Source organism: Aethalodelphis obliquidens, unplaced genomic scaffold (genome assembly GCF_003676395.1).
Source record: "Aethalodelphis obliquidens isolate GAN/ISIS:26980383/991018 unplaced genomic scaffold, ASM367639v1 scaffold23, whole genome shotgun sequence".
Taxonomy (NCBI): Eukaryota; Metazoa; Chordata; class Mammalia; order Artiodactyla; family Delphinidae; genus Aethalodelphis; species Aethalodelphis obliquidens.
In genome coordinates this window covers 3129209-3152321 of record NW_020837967.1, presented here as the reverse complement: position 1 = coordinate 3152321, position 23113 = coordinate 3129209, and the positions used below count along the sequence as shown (strand labels likewise).

At 44.9% G+C, this 23113-nt stretch overlaps 1 protein-coding gene across 1 annotated transcript in view; it reads left to right on the top strand.

Annotated features, from left to right (window-relative positions):
- The window catches only part of SFMBT2 (Scm like with four mbt domains 2), a 211220-nt gene that overhangs the window by 24790 nt on the left and 163317 nt on the right, over positions 1 to 23113 (top strand). The window contains exons 3-4 of the mRNA XM_027121576.1: positions 10081 to 10175; positions 12830 to 13070. Coding sequence (XP_026977377.1) covers positions 10081 to 10175; positions 12830 to 13070 — 336 coding nt within the window. The remainder of the gene's footprint in view (positions 1 to 10080; positions 10176 to 12829; positions 13071 to 23113) is intronic.

Below are 23113 nucleotides of genomic sequence, written 5' to 3'. Positions count from 1 at the left end.
CTGCTGGTGGGAATGTGAATTGGTACAGCCACTATGGAGAACAGTATGGAGGTTCCTTAAAAAACTACAAATAGAACTACCATATGACCCAGCAATCCCACTACTGGGCATATACCCTGAGAAAACCATAATTCAAAAAGAGTTATGTACCACAATGTTCACTGCAGCACTATTTACAATAGCCAGAACATGAAAGCAACCTAAGTGCCCATCGACAGATGAATGGATAAAGAAGATGCGGCACATATATACAATGGAATATTACTCAGCCATAAAAAGAAACGAAATTGAGCTATTTGTAATGAGGTGGATGGACCTAGAGTCTGTCATACAGAGTGAAGTAAGTCAGAAAGAGAAAGACAAATACCGTATGCTAATACATGTATATGGAATCTAAGAAAAAAAAAATGTCATGAAGAACCTAGGGGTAAGACGGGAATAAAGACACAGACCTACTAGAGAATGGACTTGAGGATATGGGGAGGGGGAAGGGTGAGCTGTGACAAAGCGAGAGAGTGGCATGGACATAGATACACTACCAAACGTAAGGTAGATAGCTAGTGGGAAGCAGCCGCATAGCACAGGGAGATCAGCTCGGTGGTTTGTGACCACCTAGAGGGGTGGGATAGGGAGGGTGGGAGGGAGGGAGATGCAAGAGGGAAGAGATATGGGAACATATGTATATGTATAACTGATTCACTTTGTTATAAAGCAGAAACTAACACACCATTGTAAAGCAATTATACTCCAATAAAGATGTAAAAATAAATAAATAAATAAATAAAAGAGGAAAGAAGAAAAGAAAAGAAAAAAAGCCTTGGCTATGGGGGTGGAGTTTAGGCGGGGGTGGAACTTAGGCAGGGGCGGGGTTTAGGGTGGGGCTGGACCTATGCGTGTGGGGGTGGCGTTGGAGCATGGGGCGGGGCCTTGGCTCAGGACCCTCAGAGCTGGAAAAGGCCCTGGGGGTGGGGCCTAAGCGGGGCGACTTGGGGCCCGGCCTCCGCTTAGGACCTGTGCGGAAGGGGAGAGGCAGCATGTGGAAAGGAGAGGCTCTGGAGTGTGGGTTGCCTGAGTTTGGAGGTAGGGCCCTGGGCGAGGGTGTGTGGTTGGCGTTTAGGCCCATCGCATTGGAGGGGGTCTCAGGGTGTAGAGGTGGGGCTCTGGGTGGGGGTGTAGGGGTGCGGCAGGAGGGAGGCTCCGAGGGCAGAGGATTAGGCCTGGGAGCCCAATAGGCTCCCCGGTGCCTAAGTGGACACGGAAAGCACTGGCCCCGTTCCCTTCCGTTCCTTCACGGCCCTCCTCCACTGTCTTCCCCAGGGTCTCCCCTGTCGCCGCTGGACCCCTAACCGTGGGTGGGTCCCGCTGGGTGTAGGAGCTCCTCTCCTCCCCCAGCCGCCCCTCAGGGGTGCCGGTCCGGGTTTCCAGCCTTTACTTTTGCTCCCCCTTCCCTCCCTCCCACTCCCTCCGGACCCACGTGGCTGGAGGGGGCCTCGGTGGGCAGAGGCCCGGCATCTCAGCAGGTTCCTGGGGGCCCAAGTGGGCCGGGGAAACCTGGCCACACTCCCTTTTGATCCTCTGCCCTCCCAAGGGTTCCCCAGTTCCCCGCTTCGGGCATGGGATCCCTTCCCCTCCCTCAGCCGCTCTTCGGGGGCGCCAGTCCCGTCCCGCCTCCACTTCTCCTCCCCCTTCACTCGCCCGAGGCCCCACATCCTACCTGGTCACTGAGGGCTCTTCCCGTCCCCTTAGGTGTCCGTGGTCCCCCACTGGTGCCTGGTAGGTGCCCTAGTTGTGAGGAGACGCGAATTCTGCGTCCTCCTAATAGCAATCTTGACTCCACCTCCAGTTGGCGTGTTCCTGCCACTGCAAGGGAGGTGGGGAAAATAGAATTTTCCCCCATGTGCCTGGAAAGAGAGGGCAAGAGGATCTGCCCAAGCATCGGATGCCCCTTCCCAAGACCCTTTCTTTTTTTTTTTTGGCTGCACGTTGAGGCTTGTGTGGTCTTAGTTCCCCCACCAGGGATTGAACCCAGACCACGGAAGTAAAAACGCTAAGTCCTAACCACCGGACTGCCAGCGAGCTCCCCCTAAGACCTTTTGAAAACCTGGAAGGAATCTTTCAGAAAAGTGCATGATGTAAAAGTATTTAGGTCATGTGAATTTGCACTAAAATATTTCTCCTTGTAAGAAATCCCAAACAAAGCAAAAAGCAATCTTTGATTGAATTTCACGTTTAACCAAAGAATTTATAAATGTAACTACTAACTACTTACATGATAGTTTATTTTAAAAAGATAATTTTTAAAAAAGAAAGGATTGCATTATTTTCATAACAGCAAATTATACAAGGACAACTCAGCACTCTGAATCGTAAACGTTTGCTGTGGTGAATTCATGTAAACAGAAAGAGCATTAACTCACTGGGCGATTTGACCCCCATCCAAAAGTTATGAGATGTGTCTTTGCATTTTGATGAGACCAGGCAATGACAGGATTACAGATTGCTTGACATCATTGAGTTTCTTAGATTATGTTTCTCAAATAATATCTGTACCTGGAATTATCTTTTTATCTGCAAAAAAAATCTGGAAAACCCTGAAATAATTGCCTAACTATGTTGAAAGATGTTAGTACCTGTTTCAAAAATGGCTTAGTTCTCCCCACTTGTGTTTTTCTGTACATAAAGTAGGAGTGAGAAAACTTCTCCTAAAAGGAGAGCTGAGCCTGTGTCTCCCAATGGAAATGTGGAAATTCTCTTTCAGAGAGAGCATAGCCTCATAGCTGAAGGTTCATCCTAATTATTCTACTTTTATTTAAGTACAACTATACTTTAAAAAAGTCTTTATTACATTTGCTAAGTGAGGTTATCTTCTCACTTTTGGAGTCACTGAGCTTTTAATGTATTTTTGTCGGGCACACATCTGATGCCTGTTACTGCGTTGTTTTCAGCAGTGAGTTTTCAAAGCTGTTTCAAAGCCAACCGTGTGTTGAGTTTTCATTTTCTTGCAGCTGCGGTATAACTCAAGCATGAGTAGATCCTGAAGCCATTAATGGTAACATGGTGTCGGGAATATTATTTGTACTGACTTTCTTTTGGGGCGATTCCATGACGGGGGAAAGCATGAGCGTCAGGTTTGGCACATCTTCAGTGGGGGGATGTGTGCAGTGGGGAAAACTTATCTGACACACGTGGTTAGTTCTTGCTCTTGTGTGGGGCAGCCTGCGTCAAGGTGTTAAGATCTTTAGTAGAAATAGTAGCTCTAAATTACCTCTAAATGATCCTAACATTTTTCAGATCTTGGTCCTGACTCACTTTTTTTTTTTCCCTATATGCCTAACCTGTCCTTTCTCCTTGGAATTTCCCTATGTCCTTGTGTAGTGAGGAGGCATTTAGAAGGTGCCACAAAGATGGATTTCCTAGAGAGGAAACAGATTTAAGGTAGGATCTAAACCTTCGTGGCGAGCAGAGGCCGACTTGTAGAAACTCGAATCTAGTTTGGAACATTGAGATGTTAACAGACTCAAGTATGAGTCTTCAAGTGGTTTATTTTCCCTAGGAGTTTCCTTTTAACCGGTTCATCAGTAAAATAGTTTCCGTTCTGGAATCGGTTGTGGGGCTGTTTGGTTCTGGGACCCGCTGTGACGTGCCTAGGGCTGGATGGCATCTTGGTGCCAAGGTTCTTTTCCCCAGAAGTTTCCAGATGAGATTCGTGTGTTGGATGAACCAGAGAAGGCACAGACAGCCTGCAGCTGCTTCTAAGTTGGCTGGCAGGTGCGTGAGGAGAGGTTTGTGGTCCTGAGTTCCAACTGTGTGACAGGCACTCTCTTAAGTACTTCCCACGTGTTGGGTCCCTTCATCCTTCTGCAGCCCAGTGAGACAGCTGCTTTTATTAGCCCCATTTTGTAGTTGAGGAAACATCGGATGACAAGTCACTTGGCTCTTGTGTTCCAGCCAGGATTTCATCTCAAGCATCCCGAGGCTCTGAAACGCTGGGCTGTCCCTGCCTTTCGGTGCAGGGAGAAGTTACCCTCATACATACGTGTTCCTGTGAGCACACTTCCCCTGCCCCTACCACCCCACACTTTATGGGACCAGGCGCACCTCAGATCCCTTCTTGTCCTCTCCTCCACTTGTCCCCCGTCCCTCTCCGGTCCCCATGTGTCATGTGAAACACAACTGCATCTGCCTGAGAAGCAGCTATACTCGGGCTCTTCTCTGCCAAAGTTCTGGGGCCATAGGATGGAGTCTAATGTGGTTGCCCTGGGGGCGTGCGCATCTGGTGCTGCTGAGGTCCGCCCCCTCACCCCCAGCTGCTGCGATTCCTTGAATGATGGTCCACTTTGCTGCACTAGAAACTTCAGCTTAAAACAAATGACTCGTATGAACAGCTTTTTTATTTTTCACTTTTGCCTCTTTGCCTAAGGGAGGCTCAAAGAGTGTTGGGGTCCGTGACTGACACTCGCGTCCTGTCAGTGAAATCGGCAGCGTGTAAAATTCCTCCTCCTCCTGGGGGGCGCCGAGGCCTCGCCGGTAGACAGCCTGGGTGACCCCGTTACAGGGCACAGAGAAGGAAGGGGACCGGGATTGGATTCCTGGAGTGCTCGGTTTCTCCAATTGCAATTTGCTTGCTGGTGATAAAAGCAAGCAAAATAGTGTGCTGACACAGTGATCAGTAGATTCCTTGACATTCTTCTTCCAGGCCAGCTAAATGTAATCTGCTGATGAAGCCTGCAGATAAAGTGGCATTGCACATGTAGATGGGGCAAGCCACCGAGTAAAAGAATTACACTGGAAACGTGGGCTTGATTTTTTTTTTTTTTTTTTTTGGGACTAGGAGTATGTAACCAGAGTCCCATGGGCTCTTCTGTTTGGGAAGGAAAGGAGTCAACATTCTTAGTAGGAAAATCTGGATCTCTTACTCTTCCAGCTGGGGACTTTTTCAATGCGACTTAATAATATTTCTCCTCTTCCCCTTTTTAAAGTGTCTTTTGAATACTTGTTGCCTCCCCTAGCTAGGCGGTGGGGTGTTTAGTTTTTTCTGGAAAGTCTCTCTGGCCCTCTGGGGTTTGGGTGGCCAGGACACCCCGAGGACCTTGTGTTCCGGTGTCTGTCCTCCGGCCCTGTCCCGTCCCCGCCCCCGCCCCCCCAGGTGTAATCTTGCAGCTGTGAACTCAGACCTAGGATTGATGTTGGCTAGTCCTTTCTGAGTTTTATCAGTACCTTGTGTCTGTTTAATGTACTCACAGTGCAAACATTTTCTAAACCTTGTGATCCTACCAACCGACTATCAGCAGTTAAAATGACAAAGATTGAATGTCTTCCTCCTTTCTCTATCCACTTAAAAAATAATATCTAGCGCACGAGAAGGTGCCCTGTAAGATTTCATTCATCGTGAACCTGCTGATTCTCTATTCCTTGACTGGGTGCGGATGACAGGTTTAATATTCTCCTATGCAAGATTAGTCTTATTTCAGCTTGTTACATTCTACAACCCAAGATCTGATGACTTAAAAAAAGGTAATGAGTCCTGTGTTGATTCCATTTTTCACTGTAAAGTCGTTTGCACTCCCACTTGGAGTATTCTTTTTCTAGTTAACATGAACGATTCCAGTCACATACACAGCTCTCTGTGTTCTAGAATTGGATCGCCACTAAAGAACACTCCTGCCGCCTTCTGAGCTGTGACACTTCCTTAGTAGCTTTTCACAGTCTGCTTGCATGACATCGTGGGGAGATGCCTCTGACCATTTCCGATGCGGAGAAAAGAGGCCGTCAGAGTTTCCTTGATAAAGTGTTTATGGGTTTAAGAAGTTTATGAATCAGCTGTAAATATTTGCTCTGGGTTTATGAGACCTCCACTCATAAACATGGCGTGTCTGTCTCTTGCTCTTTGAAATGTCTTTAGAGAATCAGCTGCTCAGGGAGGGCATAGGTGGCGGAGGAAGTGTTAATATGTTACAGGTTCCGAAAACCCTCCATTTTGTGTTTGTTTTATTGTTAAAACAGCATACTTAGAGTTAAAGGCATAAATCTTTAAAGGCACAAAGGTTTTAATCTTTAAAATCCCATTCTAGGCCTGACTCTTGGTTCCTTTTGAAAGTGTTTGTTTTGATGGCGGAGAGCAGCAGAGTTTTCCTGAGCACTGATCTCACTGACTCATATGTGGGGCGGGGGTGGGTCCCAGTGGTACCTTTTCCTTTCTTTCTTTTTTTATGGATTTTATTTATTTATTTGTTTATTTATGTATTGGCATGTGGGATCTTAGTTCCCTGACTAGGGATGGAACCCGAGCCCTGTGCATTGGAAGTGGGGGGTCTTAACCACCAGACTGCCAGGGAGGATCCACCTTCTCCTTTCTTGATCGACGGGAGTGAATGCCGGAGTGAGCACCAAAGCTGCTGCAGCGTCTTTTATTGGGAGAAGAGACTGGAAACGTAGCTTGTAATGAATTAAAATTGGGTGGAAACAAAATTTTTGTTAACAGCCTAGATGAGCGTTTTATGAAGGATCAAGAGCTCTGATGAAGGGTCTCAAAGTTGCAGTTGGGAGGTTTGAGCCTTGGTCTTCACCTCACCACTGCCTCCAAGTGGTGGAATCATCAGGTCTCTTGCGGTCCTGATGAGGTTCATCACAGTGCCGCAGGCAGCTCCTAAAGGCTCAGTCTCCACCTGAGTGTCTCTGATTTGGAGGAGCCCGATCTGTTTTCAGCAGCTGGAATTCTCCAGAAACCGCTCTTCCGGGACCTAGTGCCTCGGTCGGCTCAAGGCCGAGTATCACAGCCACATCCTCTGCTGGCTCTCTCCTCCTTCTTTGCAAACAAGCCCCGGGAGCCCTGCCCCTTCTGTCCTCCTCCCCAGGGGTGGCAGCTGCCTCCCGCCCACCCCCCACCTCCTGGGTCCTCCTGCTGCCCGACTTGGCCCTGAACACATTAACGCTCACCACCACAGAGACAGATAAGCTGGCCCTGGGGTCCGCCTCGGATCCTCCAGGTGGAGAAGGGGGTGATGGAGCGGGGCTGTCTGACCTGGGAAGGTGCCTCGGAGAAGCTCTGGCTTCCACCCCAGGCCACCTGCGTTGGACCCCTGCTTCGTAGCTGGACAGTTGTGCGACCTGGTAAGTCCCTTGAGGTGCCCGTCTGTCAAGGTTCCTGGAAGGATTAAATAAGGTGCTGCATGTAAAGCAGTTAGAGGAGGGCTGACACCCCCAGTTCTCGTCACTGCTGTGACAGCCTGTGGTCTCTGGGTGTCAGGGCTGGAGCTGCAGGGCCTGCAGGAGGCGTGGTTTGAGCTGCCGCTGGACGGGAGGGTGTAGGAAGCAGAGACTTTCACTGCAACAAGTCAGCTACCCCAGAGATTCCGTACCGGGCCACCCTGGCAAGGAAACCGTGCTGCGTCCGTGCCTCCGGCTAGTGGGTCAGAAAACAGACTTGATCACTGATGCCCAGTGCAGCTTGGGTGAAAAGGATTGTGGGCAGAACTGTTAGGTGACCCCCTGAGGCATTTTCTAGAGCCTGACTGCTTTCCCTATGGGTTTGCCTCCCTGCCTTTAGTAGCTGGAAACCCGCCTCACAGCCCTTGGTAACTGGTGGCTGCAAGACCTGCTGACTTTTTCCAGGGAACATGATTCTGATGGGAGGGCCTAAACCCCAGGGTGACTCTGCATCTTGGAAGAGCTCCAGGGGAAAGCTTTTCTCTTCAGGTGACTTTTTCTGTTCTCGGACATTTCATGATAAACCACCGTATTAAAGTTGGAGGTGGAAGTTCTTAGCAACTTGGCTTTAGAAGACGACGTTTAAGGTAACTGCCTTTTGACTTAGCGTCTTCTGATGTTACAAAAGCTATCCTCTTCTATCAATTCCTGAGACCAGATAGAGTATTACAAGAAAATAACTTTTCCCACTTATAATTTATAACATTTAGGAGAAAAAAATAGTGATAGCCTCCAAGAAGTCTTTCTTCTACCCCCAGGCACTAATTCCCCCGGCCCACCTGCCAGGTTATACCACTTCTACATTAATACACGATTGATCACAGCATTTCTTCTGGGCCAATGAAATGGGCTCTTGCTAATAGAAGATACACAAGTTGAACGTCAGCATCCATTGAGTGTTATGGAAAGAAAGGAGAGTCTTAACTTTTGAAGCACTAAATGGCCTGCATGTTTGGACAACCCTTACTACTGCGTGTTCCTTCCTTATAACAGCCTTGCAAATAGGTTAAAATGATGTTTACGGCTCATCAGTTTTTTCAGTGGAAACTATGACATCACATTTATATTATCTGTATTTTAAAATGAGGTATTTGGTGCTTTTCAACTAAACCGATTATATCTTACTGTACAGTCTGAAATGTTTTGGGAATTGCTTGATTTCCTCCAAAACAGTGGTGTTTTAAGAGCCACGTCGTACATTTGATTGCATTTCTCCTTGTTCCCTGTCCTTGGAGAAATGCGTGTCCTGTAGGTTTCCACCTGGGTGCCTTGTCCTGAGAGCTGTGTTTCAGGAGAAGGCAGGAGAGGGTCCCTGGACGGGGTGGGAGTGGGGTCAGCTGACAGCCGCTCAGTTCCTGTGGCCGGGCGCCTCACACACCTGAGCGGTCCTTCTGGGTCTCAGTGTTTTTCCTTGAAATGACTTTGGAGTCAATGCTTTCTGAAGCCCCAGTGATCTATGATATTACTTCATAATCTCCAGCTGTTGTACTGTATATACATCAAGGTGCTCACTTGGTGCCCAGTGGTTTCCTTCACCTTGTCCTCCAACCTCCCCAAAGACCGGAGTGTCTCCAGTGGCTAATCTCAAACAGGCTAACGTGCAGCAACTATGCCTTGAAGCAAATCTCATTTCATTTACTGAAGAGCCCTTAATCTTACCCTTGATGCTGTCAGGGTAGTCCAAGCAGAATTTCTTCAGGGTTTTCCTTGACTTCCTCCCCTCCCCTCCCCTCCCCTCCCCTCCCCTCCCCTTCCCTTTCCTTTTTTCTTCCTTCCTTTTCCCTTCCCTTCCTTTCCTTGTTTCCCCTCCCTCCCTTTTCCCTTTCTTTTTTTTTTTTTTAAAGAAGATGTTGGGGGAAGGAGTTTATTAATTAATTAATTTATTTTTGCTGTGTTGGGTCTTCGTTTCTGTGCGAGGGCTTTCTCTAGTTGCGGCAAGCGGGGCCACTCCTCATCGCGGTGCGCGGGCCTCTCACTATTGCGGCCTCTCTTGTTGCGGAGCACAGGCTCCAGACACGCAGGCTCAGTAGTTGTGGCTCACGGGCCTAGCTGCTCTGCGGCATGTGGGATCCTCCCAGACCAGGGCTCGAACCCATGTCCCCTGCATTAGCAGGCAGACTCTCAACCACTGCGCCACCAGGGAAGCCCTCTTTCCTTCTTTCTTTTATGTGAAGTATAGTTGATTTACAATATTGTGTTAGTTTCAGGTGTACAGCAAAGTGATTTCTTTATACATATATGTATATATATTCGTTTTTTGATTCTTTTCCATTATAGTTTTTTACAAGATATTGAATATAGTTCCCTGTGCTATACAGTAAATCCTTGTTGTTTATCTATTTTATGTACAGTGGTATGTATCTGTTAATCCCATACTCCTAATTTATTCCCCCCACCTTTGGTAACCATAAGTTTATTTTCTATGTCTGTGAATCTTTCTGTTTTGAAAACAAGTTCATTTGTACTATTTTTTGTATTCCACATGTAAATGATATCATATGATATTTGTCTTTGACTTACTTCACTTAATATGATAATCTCTAGGTCCATCCATGTCGCTGCAAATGGCATGATTTAGTTATTTTTCATGGCTGAGTAATATTCCACTGTGTATATAGACCACATCTTCTTTATCCATTCCTCTGTTGATAGACACGTAGGTTGGTTCCGTGTCTTTCTTGAGTCACCTGTCTCTAAAACCAGCAAACAGAAGCTTTGCAAAGAATTCAACAGTATTCTCCTACACACTGAATTTGTTTCTCTCTTGCATGAAGGATTTTCTGGTTTACATGGAAGGCCAATGCCTTTCCATTCTTCACACTAGTATTGATATGCTTCTGTTTTTTGTTCTTTTTTTTTTTTGTCTTTCGACAGAAGAAGGCTCAAGCTTGGAGGAAACCGGCTTTAACTGGGGAGAGTATCTGGAAGAGACGGGGACCAGTGCAGCTCCTCACACATCGTTCAAACATGTGGGTGACCTCCTTTCTCCTTCTGATCTGTCTGCGGGGGTGGGAAGGGTGTCTTCAGGAAGATGCCAAACTTACTGGAAGAAAGGGAATGAGAAGAAAAGAGAAATTTGGCCAAGATTTCTTAGAAATGCAGAGGAGATGTGGAAGTGAGTTTGATTTTCACAGAGGGCTGCAGGAAAGGTGGGCCTTGCTTTAATCCAGGGCTGGGCCCCGGGGTGGTGCTCAGCATGAGAAATGGTGTGTGGTCTTAACCTCATTCTGTGCCTCAAAAAACCAGATTAGAATGATGTGTTCTGTGCTGTCTGGGGCGCACAGCCCAAGACAGGTAAGGTTGATGTGAATAACTAAAAAGCCAGCAAACTAGGCAAGTAGGCGTCAATGAGTAATGTCTTCTTAGGAGATGTAATGGCTGTATATTTTAAGTTTGAATTGATATTTTTCTTTTGAAAAGACACCTAAAAGCGTTAGAGCCATTTGTGGACAGATGAGTCAAATTACAGGAAAGACCATAAATATTCAGGAAATGTTTGGATCAAAGCAAAAAAAATCACCGTCATCTATACTGTTTTTTGAACAATGCAAATAGCATGCCAAGCAGAGGGCAAGTCCCAGGAAATAACAAAACTAAGTTTTTACCAGATGTTTGCTTAGATATGATATTTTGGTAATATATCATTAGCAAGAAAAAGGTTGAGTTTCCAGGACCTAAGTTCTTAGGTATTACTATTGCTTTATTGGAAATGAAAATTTAATACTGAGGAACATTTTTTTCCCCCCACTGGGCCTTTCCAAGGCAAAGATGTAGCCTCAGTATCATAAACAAATTGGGGGATTTTCACAACCTGGTCTTCCTTCTGGCTCTTTTGTTGAATTAGGAAGCCACTTTATTTTAAGGTGACATTTTATTCTTTTTGGAAGTGAAGTGTTCCTTTGAAAAGGAATTTAAGACCTTATTAAATTTACATGACCTCGTTAAGGGTGGATCGCATTCCGATTCTCTTTTTATACTGACACTTATACTGTGATGATTGCTGGTTTATTATGAGTGGGACTGTGGTCATTTAGTGAAACCAAGAGTGAAATATTAAAACATAATAAAACTAAAACTCACCCAGCATACAGTGTGGATTCCGTTTTGCAAAAGCCATTGTACCATCTGCCTTTTACGATGCCAGGGTGACTTGGTTAGATTTCTCCAGGCGCTTTAGGAATGAGATAGAGATCAACAGCTTTTTCCTTCCTTTTCTGTACCAGGAAGTTCTCAGTATCTCTGCATACGGAGTCAGTCCTGTTCTCTTTCATCCAATCCATTCTCCTGCCCCACTTTCAGGCACAGTATAGTGCCCTGTACTGTGGATGCAGAATGTCCCCAGGCCTGTCTGCCAGGCTTAAAGGAAGAGTAGCCCAGGACCCATGGGCGAACAGTTCATAATTCTATCATCTCTTAAGCAGCAGCTACTCAGGGACATCCGATGTGCTGGCCTTAGAATATTATAACTCACCAGGATGGAAAGCTTTCTTTTGCAGGGAGGGCTGGCAAATATTAATAGATGATAACCCTTCATTAAAAAAAAAAAGAAAATCCATTTTCTGAGGCTGCACTGTTCACGCAGTAGCCACTAGCCATCCAGCATTTGGAAAGTGTGTCACCTAAATTGAGATTGAAACCAAGGAGGACCCTGCAGGGCCTTCCTGAGAACAGACCCCCCTGTGTCCCCGCCTCCAAAACTGCAGCCTCCTAAGGCTTTCTCTGAGTTGCAAAGAGCAAATTTAATCAGAGAAGAAAATGTAGAAACTAAGGAAAGCAGTCAGGCAAGACAAAATAATAACAGTTTAGCCATAACACAAATTCAGGGGCCCTTAGTTCCCGCTCAGGGGCTATAGATAATATCCTGAGCTGTATCCTTGAGTTGATTTGCAGATACTGAAACCCCACCAGGTAGAAGAAGTTAACTGCATGCTGACCACCAGCAGGTAGACCCCAGACTGGTTGGAACCAGAAGGTTGATGATTGAGATTCTCGAAACATCACCCTGTTACCTACCTCACCACCAACCAATCATAGAATTATTCGTGAGCTGGTGACACGCCCTGTGACCCACACCCCTCACCTTGCCTTTAGAAACCCTTCCCTGAAAGCCACTGGGGAGTTCGGGTCTTTTGAACATGAGCTGCCCGTTCTCTTGCTTGGTGCCCTGCGGTAAACTCTGCGCTTTCCTTCACCACAGCCCGGTCAGTAGACTGGCTTTGCTGCACCTCTGACTAACGGACCCAAGTTCTGTTCGGTAACAAGATGTGCTGTAAGTGTAGAATACACACCAGATTTCAGAGGCTTCATTGGAAAATAAAAATGTAAAATTTCTCACTACTATATTTTTATATTGGTTCCCTTTTAGAAATGATGCTATTTGGGATCTGTTGGGTTAAATAAAATACATTACTAAAATAAATTTCATCTGTTTTATCTCTCTCTCTTTTTTTTTTTAAAGTGGGCACTAGAAAATTTAACGTCACACCAGTGGCTTACATTACATTTCTTTTAGATGGTGCTGATCTAGGGCAACAGAAATATTAAGTGCTGTGTTTTCAGTCATTCACATAATCTTCTGGATGGACGTGTCTAGTGTAATGACGGATTTTCTGTGTTCCTTAAGGTTGAGATCAGCATTCAGAGCAACTTCCAGCCGGGGATGAAATTGGAGGTAGCCAACAAGAAGAACCCGGACACGTACTGGGTGGCCACGGTCATCACCACCTGTGGGCAGCTGCTGCTTCTGCGCTACTGCGGTTACGGGGAGGACCGCCGGGCCGACTTCTGGTGTGACGTGGTGATCGCGGATCTGCACCCCGTAGGGTGGTGCACGCAGAACAATAAGACCCTAATGCCCCCGGACGGTGAGCACGGGCTGGCCCAGCTCTCGGGTATCACTTGTGATGCTTGTAGAGAAAACCTTGTAGAGATTCAATAACTGATATCCTAGGAAGGTCCAGCACTCTCAGGGTCTCTCCTTGAGTTGCATTAGCCTGAGGGTGCTGGAGTGAGGGGGGACTGGGTGCATTTTCAGATGTTGGAGCTGAACTCGACGGTTGAGCCCACCATGGCCTTTATGCCTTTGAGCCTAATCCTCGGGTGGGTTTCTGGAGGTAGGAAAGGAAGACCGAAGGGATGCCCATGGTGGAGGCCTTGTTCTCCCTTTGCTGATGGATTATCTTGCTTTTCTTTTGCTTTAGAGACTTGATGTTTTGAAATGCACTATAGTGCATCAGAAACAGGTTTCTCTAACAGGTTTTAATCTGTCTTGTGTGGGGAGACTGTCAAGTTGAGAAACATGTAGAAAACCAAACAGATGAGGAGAAATGACAGTACTCTCAAAGAGAGTGCCAAAGCTTGTGTAGATTAGATCCATTCAGTTGCTGGAAAATGGTGGTTCTCTACTGGGGCGATTTTACCGCCCAGGGACATCCAGTGATGTCTGCAAGCATTTTTAGTTGTGAGAGGGGAGGAGGGGGGTGCTGCTGGCATCTGGTGGGAGGGGCCAGGGATGTTGCTACACATCCTACAATGCACAGCAACCCCCCGGACGGTGATGTTATTGGGCTCAAACTGCCAATAGTGCTGACTTCGAGAAATCCTGCTGTAAAAGAATGGGCTGCCTCTTAGGATGATCAGGAACTCATCCGATCCTGTAAGTGAGAGAAACTGCCTTACCAAAAAGCTGAATTGCAACATCCTGTCCTCTTTGCACTTGAAAACTCCTGATGCTAATTCTCAAGCAGGTGTAATGCCTCCTTAGGACCTGCCTGCCTATCTTAATTTTGACTTGACATTTTTATTTTGAAGCAACGCGTAAAGTATTAGAGCTGACTCCGAGGTTCCTTGCGTCCATCCTATTCACAATTGCTTTTCCCTTCTGGAGCGCTTGTAAAGTTACGTAGAGAAGTGTCATAACAAACGCACGGAGTCTGAGATGCATTTACGTGACGTGTGTAAGGAGTGAATCCGTTGCCTTGGCCTTACCGAATGTGTTGGCCCTTTATTGTCTCAGAAAGAAGAGAGAGGGCCCTTCTTTCTTTACTTATTATTTTTTTAAATTTATTTATTTATTTTATTTTTGGCTGCGTTGGGTCTTTGTTGCTGCGTGTGGGCTTTCTCTAGTTGCGGCGAGCGGGGGCTACTCTTGTTGCAGTGCGTGGGCTTCTCATTGCAGTGGCTTCTCTTGTTGCGGAGCACGGGCTCCAGGCACGCGGGCTTCAGTAGTTGTGGCTCGCGGGCTCTAGAGCGCAGGCTCAGTAGTTGTGGCGCATGGGCTTAGTTGCTCCGCGGCATGTGGGATCTTTCCAGACCAGGGCTCGAACACGTGTCCCCTGCATTGGGAGGCGGATTCTTAACCACTGCGCCACCAGGGAAGCCCTGTAGCTTTATTTTTAATATAACACCTCACAGAGGGCAATATTTGTCCTTCTGTGACTGGCTTATTTCATTTAGCATAATATCTTCTAGGTTCATCCACGTGGTAGCCTATATGACACGATTTCCTTCTTTTTAACTGCTGAATAATATTCCATCTGGCTTTGAATTAAAACAGCCACTGAGGTGAGACTATAATATCCCTGTGATTTCCGATCTGTCATGAAAAAAGTCAGTCGTTTTTTCATTTTCCAGCTCCTTGTGAACTATACAGTTATTACGATTCCTTTAAAATTTTTTAAAAATTGAAGTATAGTTGGTTTACAATATTACATTAGTTTCAGGTGTACAGCATAATGATTCAGTATTTTTATAGAGTATACTCCATTTAAAGTTATTTCAAAACAATGGCTCTATTTCCCTGTGTTGTACAGTATATCCTCTCTGCTTGCCTGTTTTGTACACAGTAGTTTGTATCTCAAAATAAATCAGTCTTGATGGACGAATGTACTGATGGAATATTGGGAAAATATCAGTTTTAGAGAACTAGACAGTTTCCCACTTGCCAGCTCTGCACACAAAAGCCATGTAGATATGTCCACACACTCCCAGGAGGGTCCAGACATGAGTTGATCCCAGGGGCAGATACATACCTGGGGACACTGAGAGTGGGGGGCATAGAGGGGGACCGAGAGGCAGGCCCTTCTCCTGTGTGAAATCTTGCCTTTTTGCTGTCCTTGCTTATCTCATGACTTACTCTTAAATTTTGACACTTTTTAAAACACCCGTGGAGAAGATGTAAGAGGGTTTTACTCTGTAATAGAGCTTCTAGTGGATCATTTTAGTGAGAAGTTCCAGGGTACAGAATTTTAACACTCTAAGAGCTAATGGGTTCATTTGGTAAAAAAAAAAAAAATCCATGCTGTTGCTTGAGAAAAGAAGGCAGAGTTGATGAATCAATTCTTCTTCCTTGCCTGGGTGAAAAATGTGGCAGCTGCCACAGTTTCAGAAACACCATCAAATTTGTATCCTCCTGACTCTGTGCTCTTAGGCAAGACGCAGACACACTTAAAATGACTAATTGAAAATGAAAAATGGGGAAGCCCCATGAAAAGAGAAACCATTAATGCGAATGAAAGATTTGAAGTCTGTTCAGACCATCCCAAGTGATGCTAATTGGAGAATTTCTTTATTGCTCCTTTTAAAGAACTTTAAAAAAATTTAGTCAGTGATCGATACAGCTTGGAAATCTCGAGTACAGAGAACAAAGTCAGGAAGTAGCAGGTTCATGGGGCAAGAGGTTTTATTGATTGCTGTAGTGCAGGATAATTATTGCTTCGTAGCCAGAGGTGGCAGCTTGTTCCAGAGGGAATCGTAGAATCTATTCTTGCACAAGGATTCTTGTTGGTGTGGTTTTCTGTCTTACAGAGCTCATTGCACTGGAAATCCCGCAGCTGTACTTGGTCGATCTCTGTCGTGGTTAAACTTGAAAGGTGTCCCAGAATATTAACAGGAGTGAAAGCGGTCCATGACACCTCGTGTATTGGTTTGGGAGGCTCCGTGGTGATAGCTTTTCTTACTGAGCCCAGGAATCGGGGTAGTATGAAGCAGGGACATGGCGTTTGGAGCCAGAAGATCAGGTTTCTTGCCTTGCCTCCGCCATTAATGTAGGTACCTCTCGCTCTCCCATTTCCTCATTTTTGAAATGAGGAGGTGGTAATGTATAATCTCTAAAGAGCTTTCCAGTCTCACCTGCTTTGGTCTGTGATCTTTGGAAAGGAAAGAAGGAAGGAGGAGGGTGCTAGTTTTCCTATTGTGTGCATGAGGAATGGAGTTTGTTTTGGGATTAGGATTGATGGAAATCTAGCCTAGGAGTCTGTGCAAAGCACCGAAGTCAGGTTTCTGTGTGGCTTTCTGGGATGGTGAAGTTTCAGTGGGTTGGGAGGCAAACTAGGTTGGGAAATTATGATGAGCATTTGGGTCCCTTGTCACCTGCCGTGGATAGAATTTCACCCAATACAGAATTGTAGACTCTGGTTCCTCGATGGAAGCCAGAGACCTCGGAGTACTCAGTCCCTGAGAGATCGATCAGTATGTGGATGTCAGTTTCAAAATATCGTTGGGCCAAGCAAGAGGATGGGAGTTTTGGGTGGTTTTGTTCATTGATGGGAGTAAGGAGAGGACTGCCTTTTCTGGTCACACTTAGATCTTTCTGGTCATTTTTGGATTCTCCAAGTAATCTTATGTCTTCTGAAGTCACTGCCCTGAGAGTCATGTTTTAAAATTTTAGATGACATTTTACCAAGCACGTAGCATCCTTTGCAGTCCTGTATTTTCCTGCCTTGCTCTTTTAAGTGAAACTAATCTTTGAATCAATGCTGGCCGTCGTTACTCCTTTAAAGTTAGGGGGAAGGAAACAGCATGGCAGCAGCTCTGTTGTACTTTGTTAAGAGAATTCCCTTAATAAAGACACGTTCAGGGAGACCTGGGTTTAGTGACCAGTTGACCATTCCACGAGCAGTGTCCCTGCTCCAGAGCTAATCGGTACTAATCTTTCATATGAAAAGTATTAAGAAACATAGTACATGAAAGCCTCATGACGTGCGGTGGAGGATGATAGCTCACATTAGGGGAGCGAAATGTAAAACGTTTTGGCTTTTGGTAAATCAATGAGGCTTGAGTTATTCATAAGCACGTGCAGACTTGCAAAGGGCAGCGGCCAAGTAATGATTGTTTATGGTGATAATGTAAGGAAGTCATTTAATCCAGAGACTGTTTCACCGTCATTTATTGAGAAGCAGCAACATTGCCTCTTAATGTCTGGGGTTGGGGAACTCTGGCGTCTGGAAGGTTCCTACGGAGTCCCAGGAAGGAATGCTCCGATAAGACGGCAGGTGAATTATGTGTGAGGACGACCGTCCAGATACCTCCCCCCAGCTTTTACACTGAGAAGGATTTATGTGAGCTTTCTACTGGTGCAATAAAAGTATTGGAATTCCGGTGCCTTAGGAATCATTCCACTAATTTTTATTCTCCCCATTATTAAAATTTCTGTAATTTGAATTGCAAACTCTGCAGTCTTGCCAGAATGACTCTATTTGCCATTCAAAGTTGAATCAAAATTACTGGAGTTAGTTAATAGGTAACTTATTTGAATAAGGGATGTTTATTCATGAAGCGTTAGGAGAAAAGTGTGAATATGGCCTTCTGTTAGGTCGTGGAGGTGGATCCCGCCCAGTTCTGAAACTTGGTCCCAGACTGTTCTGGGGAATTGTTGTTTTCAGTATAGTTGACTGTGAAATGAGAGATGTGCGCTCACAGGACCGTAAAGTGAGCGGGTGACAGGACTTATCAGTCTGTAACCATTGTTTAACCGTGGACTCAGAACTAGAATTTGATTGTGTTACATGAGATGATCAGCATTTAAAATTCCTATCTTTTTAAAAATTTAAATGATATTTTAGTAATACTAATGAAACCTAGACAATCACATTGTTTTCATTGGCCACCTAATACTGTAACTGGAATCCCATTTGTACACTAATAAGAAAATTAAATATATTTGCTAAAAACTCGAAGAGAAAAGGTAAACCTTAGTGGCCTCTTGGAGTTGAGGGAAGCACATACTCTCACTAAATATTAGATAGTTTAATGTAAAGAGAAAAAAGCCCATGTTGTAAGGAAGGGTAGGATGTGTTTGATAAATATGAGAGTAAATAAACTAAAAGACATAGTTAATACGTTGAAAAAAGTGAGTTAGTATCTTCTTGTCAAAAAAGCCATTTTTGATAATGGTATGTGAAAGAAGGAATATTCAGGTAAGAAATAAAGTAATCCCTTCTCTGTAGGCACTTAACGGCCCTTTAAACCGACACACATGGTTTGGAGTCCTATCTGATCACGTGGAGACCCTGTGTATAGATTCATTGTGGCGTGGACCAGAGTGGACCTGGCTTGCATGTGTGTGCGTGAGCGTGTGTGCGCCCTTGTATGTGTGCATGAGCGTATGTGTGTGCGTGAACATGTAAGTGTGTTTGCAAGCGTTTGTGTTTATAAGCATGTATGAGCATGTGTGTGCCTTTGTATGTTTTGATCTGAAAAGCATTCGAAATAATTTTGGTGTCTACCATGTACAGATGACGTCATTTAACAATTTGGATGATCTGTCGGCATCTCTTGAGAACTTGAGAGATGTAGACTCGTCCCTGCATCCCACACTGCAGCCTCTGCCTCATCCCATGGTCCTTTGCTTTCCATACCATCTGTCCCCTGCTTGGTTCCTCTGATCTGCTCGGGCCCTGTCGGCATCTGGGTCCTCACCTCGAGTGTCAGCCTCTGAGCCTGTGACCTCAAGTTTCCCAGGTGCCATCTGACAACATGCCACATTGGCCTGTATGGTCACTAAGGTTTCCTTCAGCTCGAGAATGTTCTGAATCTAAGAACTCAAAGAGCAATGGATGAGAATTTATGAAAGGGCTCTGAAATAAATAGGCTTTATGAATAGAAGCCTAAGAAACTGTGGGTTTTTTTTTTTAACCTATGGAAGGAAAAACAAAGATAAAAAACACAAAGGCAGACTCTAAATGGTCTTCATCTAAATCAAAAACCTTTGTATATATAGGTAGTGGTGAACTCTTTGTTTATGAGTAAAAAATTAGTCTTGTATAAATTTCTGTTTGGTGTTTGTATTTATCTCTTGAAACTCACTATACTCCACATGCCGCCTTTATCATTTTCTTGCCTAGTGAATAGCTGAATCACACATTTTAGTGTTTGAGTCATGGCTCTACAATTAAAAACAGTTTCTCTCACCCACAAAATACTTTATGGTGTCCCTACTATGTACCGAGCAACTCAGCTTAACCCTCTCCTTAAGAGCAACACTGTAAACTGACTGGTACGATTCTTACTTTATATCTGAAAAAAATGTTGCTTGGGGTGTGTAAATAATTTGTCTCCAGGATGGCATCTTGGATAGATTTTTAAGCCCAGAGCGATTTTTTTCCCTCCCAATTCTGAAATCAATGCTTTGAAAATAGCAAGGGTTGGTGAACATTTGTTGATTGATACAGTTGTGTCAATAAGACTTGACTGTTTAGACTTGAAATATTGGACACCTATTATTAAGAAAAATTGTGGAATTGGCTTCTTGTGAGTTTTAAGAGGAGGGTAAAAAACTCCTTGTCCAGACTGTTATTTTGTACATTTTTGTCATTTTGTAGGCAAATACATGGAGGAGATTCGGTCTGGAGCTTCGTTGCCAAATGGTAATCGTGAGATTATGTAAAGATATGTAAATTGTATCAGATGTTATTTGGGTTTTTCTGCTTACAGGAAAACTGTAAGCACAAAAAAGGACTATAAGATTTTCCTTTTTGGTGTTAGTCATAAATGCATTTATTTTCTTTTGCTTCCTAACCCAGCAGCATATGTACTTTAAATCAAGCCGGTGTTTAATTCTGTGTGGAAGTGAGGGTGATTTCGTTTTGCGGGTTTCCTTCCCTGTTGTCTGACTCGTTTCCTCATGGTTAATCCATCATCTCCTTTGCTGTCAGAGCCCCAGGCCCACCTGTCCACTCTCGGCCTTGGTCCCCCACCGCCTGTCTGGGGATCCTGGCCCTGGGCTTCTCCCAACTGGGTTCGGTCCTGATGGCCCCATGTAGGGAGACTCAGCTTGCATCCGGCCCCTGTTTCTGCTCTGGGCAGACCCTTTAACACCCCAGTGACCCTAATGTAGAGGCTGCAAGAGAAGTCTTCAGTCGCCTTCAAACAGACTCTTCCCCTGGGCACAGGGGGTCCTCTGGGACCGCTGCTCTTCTCAGCTCCGACCCTGACTTGTGGACCTCCCTGTTCTCCTGCCCTGAGCCAGGAGTCTTCAGTGTGGGCCGTCCAGCAGCCCTCAGTGCCGACTGTCCAGAAGCCCTCAGTGCCGGCTGTCCAGGGCCCTCAGTCTAGGAGCCCTCAGTGCCCTCTGTCTAGGAGCCCTCAGTGCCATCTGTCTGCTCTCCATCATGCCTCTACCTCCCTCTAGCCTGTTGGACAGGTGAGCTTCCACTTCTCTTCTTGCTTTGTGTTCCTGAACAAGTCTCTTGACCCCTCACTGCTTCTTACTAAGTCTCCCATCTTGGTTCCACGTTCCCAGGTCATGCTGACCTTCCAGGGCTGTGTCCCATTCCAGGTCCATGCCCCACTTCCACCGCCATGCTTCCATTCCAGGATCATGCTTCCAGTTTGCGTCCTTCTGTTTGGCAGGTCCCTGGGAGAGTCTGCCTTGTTTGACTCCAGCTCTAAAGGAATGACTGATTTTTGCGTAGGTTGTCTCCTGAGCCTAGAATCTTGTTAAAGCTTGGTGAATACAACTAATATGCAAAGTCCTGGGGGCTTGGGCAGTGGGATTCAGAGTAGAGTTTGGTGTTGTGTTGATCAAGATTCTCCAGAGAATCAGAACCAATAGGAGGTGCATATATATAGACAGATTTATTTTGATAAATTGGTGCAGAGAGTTGTGGAGTTTTGGCAAGTCCACGGTCTGATGGGGGAGGCCAGCAGGCTGGAGACCCAGGGAAGAGTTGCCACTCCAGTCCGGTGGTTGTCTGCTGGAGAACCAGGAAGAGCTGCTGTTGCAGTTGAAGTCCAAGGCCGTCTGCTGGAGAATTCTCTCTTTTTCTGAGGAGGTCAACCATTTGTTCTATTCAGTTCTTCAACTGATTGGGTGAGGCCCACCCAATCAGGGAGGGCAATCTGCTTGATGCAAAGTCCACTTATTTAAATATAAATCTCATCCCAAAACACCCTCAAGGAACTATCCAGCATGGTATTTGACTAAATATATGGGTACAATGGCCAAGCCAAGTTGACACATAAAGTTAACCATCAACGGTGTGGACTCAAGAGGTATATCCAAGTTAACAGGGCTGTTCTCCTCTACTATCTTAACACCTTCTTAGAGGAAGAATGTTCTATGTGTGTTTGTAATTGATATAGCAGTTTTCCACTTAACAGATGATCTTCCACTGATACTGCCAAATGTCAATGCTCTTCACAGAATGCTCTGGGAGGAAGCTGAGAGATGGTGGAGTAAATATAATGCATATAATGCATTGGTAGCTTTGAATTCTCTGAAAGCAGAAATGCCAGGATGAAGGGCCAGATATTCTCCTGAAAACTGTTGTGAAATGGACAGAGGTTGAACTTCACTGGCTCACTGCCTGCTTCTCAGGAGGACCATCAGCCTTTGTCTGAGAGGTTGGCAGGACCTACCTGAGGCAGTGACTATTCCATAGCTCTTGCTGCTGAGCAGAACTGCCTGCTGGGATTACTTACAAGGGATTTGGCTACTGCAGGTGTACATCCAGATACAGGGTTCTGTGATGTGTTTAGAAAGATAGGAGCTCATGTGCCTTTCTTCTGTCTTAAGCTTAGAGGGCATGCATCATAATTGATTAGGTAGCCTGACCTCAGCTCTGAGAGATGGTATCGTGGACCAGTGGTCTTTGATGTCAGTGCTACACTGACACCAGGACAAGAGGGGCTGTGGCCTGGGCTCTGCATTATAGAGACCCCTGTGGATCGCCAGCACCAGCATCTGCATTTATTAAAGAGTACGGAGCTGCCTTGTTCACTGGCGATCTTGCAGTCGGGGCTGGCACGGAGCCACCCTAATTTTGAGCATTCTCTCTAACTGTTCAGACACCAGACGATGATCCTATCTCTCGTGCCCTTGGAGCAAAGGGCTGTGTCTGAGTGCTGTGGACTGTGTGGGTTGTGGCATTGCCGTAAAGATAAAATAATACATGTATTAGTAAAACTATATATTAATAAAGACAAAACTCCTCTCAGATAATATGTTTTAGAATATAATAGAATTTTTGCGTACTGAAGGATCAATTTTCAGTAATGCTGAGTGTCCTTCTTTTTCTTCTTCACTCTTTTTGGTGGTCCATCTTGTGGTTCCAGAGGTACTTAATAATTAGTGCAGAATTGCAACAGTTATACACATTGGCTGAAGAGTATTTCACAATATTTAACAAAATTTAATTTTGTTTTACAAAACCAAAAAATATATTTTACAGTGTAAATTCATACTGTCCCACATACATGTAGCTCTAGACATGACATGTGTTAAGTGTGATATTGAGTTATCACATTGGCAACTGAATGGATATTGACAGCTTGGACTGGATAATTTTATTTTTATAACCACTTAGTAAGATTAAATTCTTAAAAAACTAGATACCATGTTCAATGTTATTTGAATATTTTATTTTTATAAATTTGAGGTTCATGAACTATAATTTGTAAGTCCTCTTTTGAGTTCAGTAGATAATTTAGACTATTTAGAGGGAAAGTAGCTTTTTTGAAGACACAATAATTAAAACTTTTTATTTTTGCACTTCAGTTTTTAGATTAAAATATTAAAATTGTATAGACTGGATATAAATATATTTTTATTATTTAAACTTCGAGATGACTTCTGTGACTAGAAGACAAATTATGTGACAATCTGGACCTTTCTCTTTTTTTTTTTTAA